The sequence below is a fragment of the Stegodyphus dumicola genome, chromosome 3 (assembly GCF_044657685.1).
Source record: "Stegodyphus dumicola isolate Sdum_Otavi_A_Nest chromosome 3, ASM4465768v1".
NCBI classification, from domain to species: Eukaryota; Metazoa; Arthropoda; class Arachnida; order Araneae; family Eresidae; genus Stegodyphus; species Stegodyphus dumicola.
In genome coordinates, this window is record NC_140770.1 from 26,694,483 (window position 1) to 26,703,615 (window position 9,133).

General features: G+C 32.9%; 1 protein-coding gene across 1 annotated transcript; it reads right to left on the reverse strand.

Moving 5' to 3' along the window:
- Positions 1 to 326: 326 nt before the first annotated feature.
- LOC118191556 (uncharacterized) lies at positions 327 to 6,529 on the reverse strand. Its single transcript, XM_085812334.1, has 2 exons — positions 6,373 to 6,529; positions 327 to 918 (listed from the first exon to the last, which is right to left on the reverse strand). The coding sequence occupies exon 2, from the start codon at positions 906 to 908 to the stop codon at positions 591 to 593; it is 318 nt and encodes a 105-aa protein (XP_085668460.1). The 5' UTR covers positions 909 to 918; positions 6,373 to 6,529; the 3' UTR covers positions 327 to 590.
- Between the last annotated feature and the right edge of the window lie 2,604 nt (positions 6,530 to 9,133).

A 9,133-nucleotide genomic window follows, 5' to 3' on the forward strand; every position in this document is an offset into this window, starting at 1 on the left:
TTATTAATAAATGCATATATCTTATATCAAAGCAATATACTGTTAAATATTATAAAATCATTATTGCGAAAATCAGACGGTGTGTATATTTAGATTATTAAATAATGACTCTTTGAAATGGAAATTCTCGCAGAAATTATGTATTAATATTTTTCAAAATATTCAGGTTTTAATATGGCATAACATCGGAACTGTTTAATATTAAATTTATATCATTATTCCGTAAAATTTGTGAATTTATAGATATTTTAATTTTAAGATAAATTAACATTGAAAAGAGCATGATGAATGGATGGAAATACTTATGTGTGTACCATAATTTAAGACACTTAACTATGAATAAATACAGATTAATTTATTATTTACATAAATGAGAAAGATGAATCATATGGCAAAATACAGTTTGTGATGATAAATACACATATTATAATGAACTATGTTAAGCTTTTAACTTAATGTTCTCCACACCATCACTCAAAACAATTTTTTCAGATTGTCCCATCTGTTTCTACTAAAGGTATTGCTACTTTTACTGGATCGCTTCGGTTTTATTCCGAAGAGTCCAATAATTTCTCGTCCATCGGGGCAAGTTATCTTCCATGGTGGTGATGACCATGATGTCCATGATGGCCATGAACTACTACTTCGTGGGGATGTCCTCCTCCGTGGTGAATAGGAATAGGGATCGGGATTGGATGAGAATGATGGCCATGGTGGTGATGTTTCTTGTCCAGCAGTTTGGCAAGGATTCCAGCAGCGAGCAAAGTTTCCAATCCTCCACCACCGCCACCGCCTCCATGATGTCCAGCAATCGCTCCTCCGTTTTTGAATGAAAGGTTAGAAATCATCAGAAAAGAAAGTAAGAGACAAGTAGCACTTAATTGAAAAAGTTGCATTAAAAGCTTCATCTTAAAGGACCTGAAAATATACAATTAAAGTACATTGATACGGATGCATATGGCACATTAAAAAAAAGAGAAATAAATTGAAAATGGACATCTTCAAATAAAAGATATCTTAAACTAGATGTGGGTCATTACTGGCTGAATCGGTAAAACTAGAGTTGGACGATTCGCTTCGGAGCAGATTCAAAGAACCTATTCACTTTACTGAAGGAATGAACAGTTTATTTTAGAAAACGGAGTTATAGCTCTTTTATAGTTCACCGAAAGCTATTGCTGGAAGTTTGCCCGTGACAAATATATGCTATTCCTTCATAAGCTGATTCCTTTTTTCTGAGCGAGTAAACGCCTGGTTCACGAAAAAGAGCGAAGTTCGTTTAGACTTCCACCGAGAGCGCTTCTTGCAAGCATTCCAGGAAAGTTCAATTCCCCTTTAGGGGAGGAAAAAATTTTTGCTCATGTTAAAAAGTGAGTTAAATTTTTATCATTTCCCAGCTTTTTTTGTAATCTTTTTAATTCTAAAATTTTATTGTCAGTTCTGCACAGAAAAGATGTTTTAGATAATCTCAAAACTACAGCTGAAAAAAAATCAGCTGAGAGAACTAGCATTTGAATTAGTCTATGGTTCCAATCCCATTGCTTGTTCGATTCTTTTCGCTCCTCGCTCCCCTCGTCCTAACTGCTTTTTTATTTAAGCCTCATTCTCGATGATTTTCGTCAAGGTTATTGTTAGCGAGCGGGCAGTTATAAAAAAAAACTGATTCATTTCAGTGAGAGAATGGTACTGATCGGATCCCATGAAAGAGTATTTTTGCTCGTCTCTAGTTAAATCTATGAAGTAGTATTCTTTCTTATAGAGTGCTGCTTTATTATAGGGTGCTGCTGCAGAAGTTGAATGATTTGGTTGCAAAGCCATTTCGTGAAATTTTCCTGTGCTTATCATAAATGTGAGCTAAATTCCTCCAGAAAAACCGTCTCCAATCGTATCTTTTGCCCCTAAGTAAGATGCTTTCTCATACTTCACAGTAAATAATTAATTCAACTAAAGTACCGGGTATTGAAAATAGAAGAATAAAGATATAAAAAATGAAATAAAACTTTTGTAACTATTTAATTCAATAAATGATCTAACACAAATTGCAGGTAGTTAGGGAAAAGAACCAAGATTTACAATAAATTAATTATATCTGCTATAGTGTACAAATGGTGGCCCATCTATTAGATGCCTCTGTACTAAAGTGATCAATGCCTCTGGCCTTGGTAAGCGGCCTCAGCAGTTAATCGGGGCTAGGCTGTTTTATCACATAATTTTAAGCTGATTGTCAAGCTGACGCTAGAAATTCCGTCAAAGTAAATTTACCTACCTTAATGTTATCTGGATGTCTACCTTCGACCAGTTAGAATAGTTCTGACAATAAATTAAGAGTACTACACCATTTTTAAGTTTTTTTATCTGAGAAGAGAAAGTTATTCCTGCTTAGTTAGAAAGTTATTTTTGAAAGTTTTACATACGTTATGGACTTGTTCATTTTAGTGTTCTAAAAACTGATATAACGTTTAGAAAGAGAGCCTACATTATCGCATTTCACAGTCACACATTTATTACTGTAAAAAGTACTGCTTCCGCAGCTGGTATTGAAAATCGAACGTTTCTCGAATTTCGAGGAGACTCAATAAAACTGGATCGTTTTCTCACGAAAGGAAGGGTAAATGTGTAATAAAAAGGAAAACAAGTCCCAAATACAGGGTACGGCAGGGAAACTACCTTATTTTTAAAATGAATAACACAAATAGTATAAACGGTATCAGTTTAATTTTTTTCCAAGTTATAGAGAGACACTTAAAGTTTTTTTTATTATTATGGTTTAAAAATAATATCATTAAGGTGGCCTCCGTTCTGGTCAATGCATTGAGATAGTCAAGTTTTGAAGTTTCTTTCCACTTGCATATCATTGGGTATGTTGTCGATAGCATCTTGAATATTGTTCTTCAGTTGAGCCAAGGTCTTTGAACGTTAGAGATTTCAGATAGCCCCACAAAAAGAAATCACACGAGGCTAAATCAGACGAGCGCGCTAACCACTGACAATCCCCTCGTAGGGAGATATGGCGTCCAGGGAAATGTTCTCCAAAAAATCATGGTCCAATGTTGCCTATTCTGGACAATGCACACCAAACAGCAGCACGTTCTGGAAGGAGGGGCTGCTCATGAAATTCTCGGGGATTCCTGCCACTCCATTATCCCTTGTTTTGCTTAATGCATGCCGCAACCGGAAAGATGAAAATTGGCCTCATCGCTAAAGAACACAAGGGCATCATGAGGTATATTGTCAAGAACGGGTTTGCATGCATTTTTTCGTGAAAGAAAAGCGCGTGGATTAAGTTTTTGCACCGCTGCCAATTTATATGGATGAAAATGCAGTACGCTGAAAAGTACGAAAGGAGGCGAACGCGCGCTCCTCTCTCGTCCGCTGCATTACCGGTACTAACCCTCTAAGCGGCAAAGCCGTATATATACGGCCTAGAATATTTATTGTGATATCTGTAAGAACGTATATATACGTGCATATTAAAATATGTCAACGAAATTAAGGCAATATATCAAAAGAAAACAAATCCAGGTACGAAATACCAGTAGAGTTTTTACATTAAAATAAAATAATAATAACAATAATAATAATTTGTTCTCATAGTAGTTTTGCGAAATTTGTGCTTCATTAGCGAAAACCCTGGCCGCCCAGAGGGCTAAAGCTACATTACAAAAAAACTTTCGATACTTCTCTTTTCAATAAAACGCCACCCCCATCCTTCTCGGAATCAATGTCGCTAGATGGCGCGCGTTTCAAATAAGGGAATTTCCCTGCAGCGCCCTATATTGTGGATTCTTTCTCACAAACAGCATTATTAATCCAACAAAAACTAGTTAACTAGCTCTTGTCTATTTATTGATATTCGACCTTCAAATGGCAAGTTATACTATTATTTAAGTTATACTAGAAAGAAATATATGAAAACTCCTCAAGAGAGACAAAACTTGAGAATAAATAACTACAACCTATTCTCTTTTCTTTATTTGTCACATTTATCTATGAAGCATACAAAAAAATACTATTTGTTTGTAAATAATTACAAATTTCTTTGTTTCTTACTACACTTTTCAGCTACAAAACCTCGTGGCGTTTCCATTTCCGTAAAGTTTGCAATTTTTGAGGAAAATTAGCACAAACTACCTTCATTACTAACTTGCAGATACTCTTCGATACTCTCTTTGTTTTCCGAGCATTATTAATTTTCAACTACGAAAAAAAACTGTTCTTACTGAAAATTCATAACTGAGGCTATTTATCTTTTGAGAAGTGCTGAAAAAGTTCATTAAATTTGTGTCTTCATACCTTTGAATAAGGCTTATATTACAGTGTTAATTAATAAGCTCTATTTCTAGATTTTCTGGATCATCACTCAAGTTCGCTTTTAGTAATAAAGATGATGTAAAATTGGATTCAACCAAATCCAAAACTTCTTTCTTCAAATTCTTATCATAACAAGGATATTTAATTTACGGAAAATGTATTCACGGCCTGCACGCGGCCTGCGAGCTGTCGATTTGAAACCATTATTTTATTTATGTAATACTAATTATAATAATTTATCTAATAGGCTATTATTTATATAATAATAAATGGAAAGAAAATCAAGTGGTACTAAGAATACATATACGTAATATATACATATACTAATTTGCTAACTTGAAAGGACGTGAAAATTTTCAATAATACCAAAATTAAGAGAGCCAAATTAGGAGAATGAATACTAAATGTATACCAAATTAAGAGAGATATTCGTTTATCAGGATCTAGAAAGCAAACTTCTGAGTCATTATCCACTCTAGGGTTATTGCTTTTAAAATTAATTATGAATACTCCAGATATGATAAGAAAAGTTAATTAAAATGCATTAGGATAAGAAAGGTTTATCTGAAATCATTATTATAAGTATGAAAAATCATTTAATCTGGGCTTTTAGATTAGGGGAAGGAGACAATGAAATAGCCACCACCACTACCAACAACAACAAAAAACGAAAAAAAAAAAAAAAAAAAAAAGAGAAAGAAAGGATTAGGTTAAAAATTTAAAATACACAAAAAGGCAAAATTTAATCGATTGTAATAGAATATATAACAGCATTTTAAACTGCATTTAAATATCATCCCAAAAATAATTTTAAAATTGGGAGTTACATTACTGAACGTCAGTCATATATCTATTTTAGGTAACATAATCTTTAATGCGTTTATACTGCGCCATTTTTTTTTTGAAAAATATATTCCTTTGTTGTCTTAAAAATATGAAACACTAGATCCTGTGTTGCATTTAAGTTAAAGAATTTATGTTAAATACAATACAAAATTCAATATAAAATTTAGTACATCTACCTTTCTTCAAACTGAAGTCAAGCTTGCTGACTGAAAGATTACTTTCAGTGATACTTGGACTTTAATGATAATTCAGTATCTTGCAAGTGACGGAATAAATTCTACATGTTTCTCAACTAGCTTATTGCTTGATGGCTAAAAATTAAACATATTTAATTCAATCTTTTAAAATGCTAATAGATTCCTTTTAAGTGTATGACTAAAATTCTGCGGTAATCGGAACAGACAAGACCCACAAGTACAATTAAACCTTTTGCGAACGTTTGCTAAGATTATCCATAAAAAATATTAATATTTATTTATCTTAATAAATTTTTATTTTATTTACCTTAATAATATTCTCAGTGCTTTCGGTAAAATGGAAGACACAATATAATCATAATACACTCAAAAACACTGGAAAAATTGTTCACCTAAATCTAAATGATTGGCTGTCATTGGGGATCGTATCATTTAAAAGCAAAATATGAAAAGGAAAAAATATTTTGTAAAAAGAGTATGTAAAGCATGAAATCGTTGTAAAAATAAAATATAAAGGAAAAAACCTACGAAAACAAAATATATAAAAGATTAAAACATTTTTTAAAACAAAAGATGAATATCTGAAATGCAGAGTTATTAAAAATAAAGTTATTTCTCAGTCTAGACATTATTATTTTAACAGATAATTTCTGCTAATAAGTTAATAAGTATTTCTAACTTTCAAGTTCTAATGTAAATTCTAAATCATCTTTCAATGATTTAGTAAATAAAGAAATACACTAGAAAGTTCTATAAATTTTTCTAAATAAAGTTTTCATGTCAAGAAAGAACAAAATTTTGCAAGTTTCAAAACTTAATGTGTGTTGTTGTCTTCATATGTACGGTACACAAAATAATCCTCAGCTAGGTACCATAAAGACAAAGGAAGAGTTGTAATTCGAAAATTATCATGCACTGGACAATTAACTATTCCTAGTGCTTAAACAAACGCCATTTCTATCAGATGATAACAGCAGGATCTTAAATAAAACAAAGGACTTCAAAATTTCACACTTACAGAGATCTGTTCCAGAAACTACGTATATCAGATGTAGTCGAGGCAGGTGAGCTGTTTCTTTGAATGAAATTCGAATAGCAGAAAACTCCTTAAATAGCATATAACAGGTCGTTACAAGCAGACACGGATAGCCTTCTATCACTTTCATTATTTTAATTTGACAGAACCTTTTTTATCAGAAACAGACCTGCTGCCAGTTATTATAAAAAATTATTTTTATTTTCCTTTCTGCAAGGGTTGCAATTTTGGCGCCAAATCAGCCAAGGGCAATTAACTTCGCACTAGCAAATAAGGAAACGATAGCTTTCATTTGGTACAAACATTACATGAGTGAAAATGAGTAATTAATTTGTTTCCATTACAAACGATATTTTAGTAAGGAAAATATACAGCTTTCCTTATTCATGAAAATCGTCTGGTTTAGAGATAAAGGGCTGGAATAATGATTTATTGTTGATGGCATGTTTTTCACTTTTTTCATTAAAACTGAAGTATTGTTGCATTAAATTTAACACAGTCATCAAAAGTTTACAAGCTATTGCATAGATTACCTATAACGCAGATGTATTTTTTTTTTTTTTTTTTTTTTTTTTTTAAGTGAACTGGCTGAAGTACCCGGCGTTGCCCGGCCTTTATCCGGAGTAAGGAGGCTTCATTTAGAGGGATGGGGGTAGTTTAGGGCCGTAAGTGCCACCGGGCAACAAGCTAAGTGTACTTCGAACCCCAAAATTTGGCTGCTTCGAGCGGGAAGAAAAAATACATCGATTTTTTATAGTAGAGTTTTTATTTTTAAAAAATTCCAAAATTAAACTTCCTTAATGATAGTTATATTTTAATTTTCCAAGCAGTTAATAAATCACAGCCGAGATTCACAGTTCAGTTTCATAGAGTTTTCCTGACATACGCACAGCATGCGTTATGTACTTAACTATTCCTGTGACTTTAGCTAAAGGCTGAACGATCATTCTTAGAACGTAAATTAATAAAACAACACTTTGCGAAGCAGTATGGGACAGGATGCGTTACCAGTCTAATTTTGCTTTCATTTGAGAATAACTGAGCCCAAACAAAATGAACATTCTAATTTGCTAATTGATAAAATAGTTAATGAGTTTTATTCTTTAACAGCTATAAATGCTTGCTGAATAATTTGCTAGTGAACATTTTATCTTAATTAAATGGCATGTGTTTTATATTAAGCTCTGTATGACGTCAAATAACCCGGGAAATCATACTCTATTTAACTTAACAGGAATAATCAGGAATAAAAAATAGCATAGGATTTATCGAAAACGTAGGTAACAGAACGCACACATCAGACAGAAATTTATCGAAAACATATTTATTTGAATAAAGTGCATAAAGTTATTTAATTATTAATAAATTGATTAAACATTACTAGGAAAAGTATTTACGGATGGAGAAACAATAAAGAAGGAGGCCTCATTATCATCTGTTCCCTCGGGGCTCCGTATCTGTAGTTAAGGCCCTGAGACAGTTTTGTTGAAATGTCAAGTGGACAGTGATTTTACTCTTATTTTAGTTCAAGGTGAATTATGCACAATGTTACTAAGCTTGAATAAAGCTGTAGAACTAACATGGCACCATGTTTATTAAGAAGCGGTACTTGCTTTTGATCGTAACGGTTTTAGTAAGAAGCGGTACTTGCTTTTGATCGTAACGGTTTTAGTAAGAAGCGGTACTTGCTTTTGATCGTAACAGTTTTAGTAAGAAGCGGTACTTACTTTTGATTGTAACGGTTTCAGTAAGAAGCGGTACTTGCTTTTGATCGTAACGGTTTTAGTAAGAAGCGGTACTTGCTTTTGATCGTAACGGTTTTAGTAAGAAGCGGTACTTGCTTTTGATCGTAACGGTTTTAGTAAGAAGCGGTACTTGCTTTTGATCGTAACGGTTTTAGTAAGAAGCGGTACTTACTTTTGATTGTAACGGTTTTAGTAAGAAGCGGTACTTGCTTTTGATCGTAACGGTTTTAGTAAGAAGCGGTACTTGCTTTTGAACGTAACGGTTTTAGTAAGAAGCAGTACTTGCTTTTGATCGTAACGGTTTTAGTAAAAAGCGGTACTTGCTTTGTTATGAGTTATGTGTTTTTTCAGCAAATCATCATCCACTTAGGTCGATTTCTTCACCCTTTTCAAAATATTCGCTAAAAAAGAAATAGAAAATGCACGTAAATTCTGCTTTAAAGGTACTACACTTCTTCAAAGTTTCACACTCTTCTAAAGAGTAAATGAATACGGCGTCGTCTAATGGTTCTAGTATGAACTGACAGAGGGAAAGCAGCAACAATAACTTGATTTCAAAAAATTCAAAATTGAAACTGTGTAGAAATATCAATACTTATTTTTTATACCAAAAACAAAAATTATAAATTCCTTACTTAGCATGCATGACTTCAGCTGATTGGTAGCAGTGTGAGTGAAATGTTCCAATGTACTTATAAACACCCTGAGTTGGACTCCGAGGAGTGGATTTTGAAATGAGGAGTAAACAGCAACATCCCCCTTGTTTTGAAAGTCAGGTATGCGAAATTCCATCAATATCGGAATTAAAGTGTAGATTTGTACGAGTTACGCACAGACACACAAGCAAACAAAAGAACACTCCTCCTCATATTGTAAGGATTATGCTAATTTTATTAACAGTTAAATTTTGAGTTAAATTTCCTTTTCTATCGATTCTTAACTTCAACTTACCACTTCCGGCCAGAACGTAGTTTTAGAATCACGTCTGAATACATAAT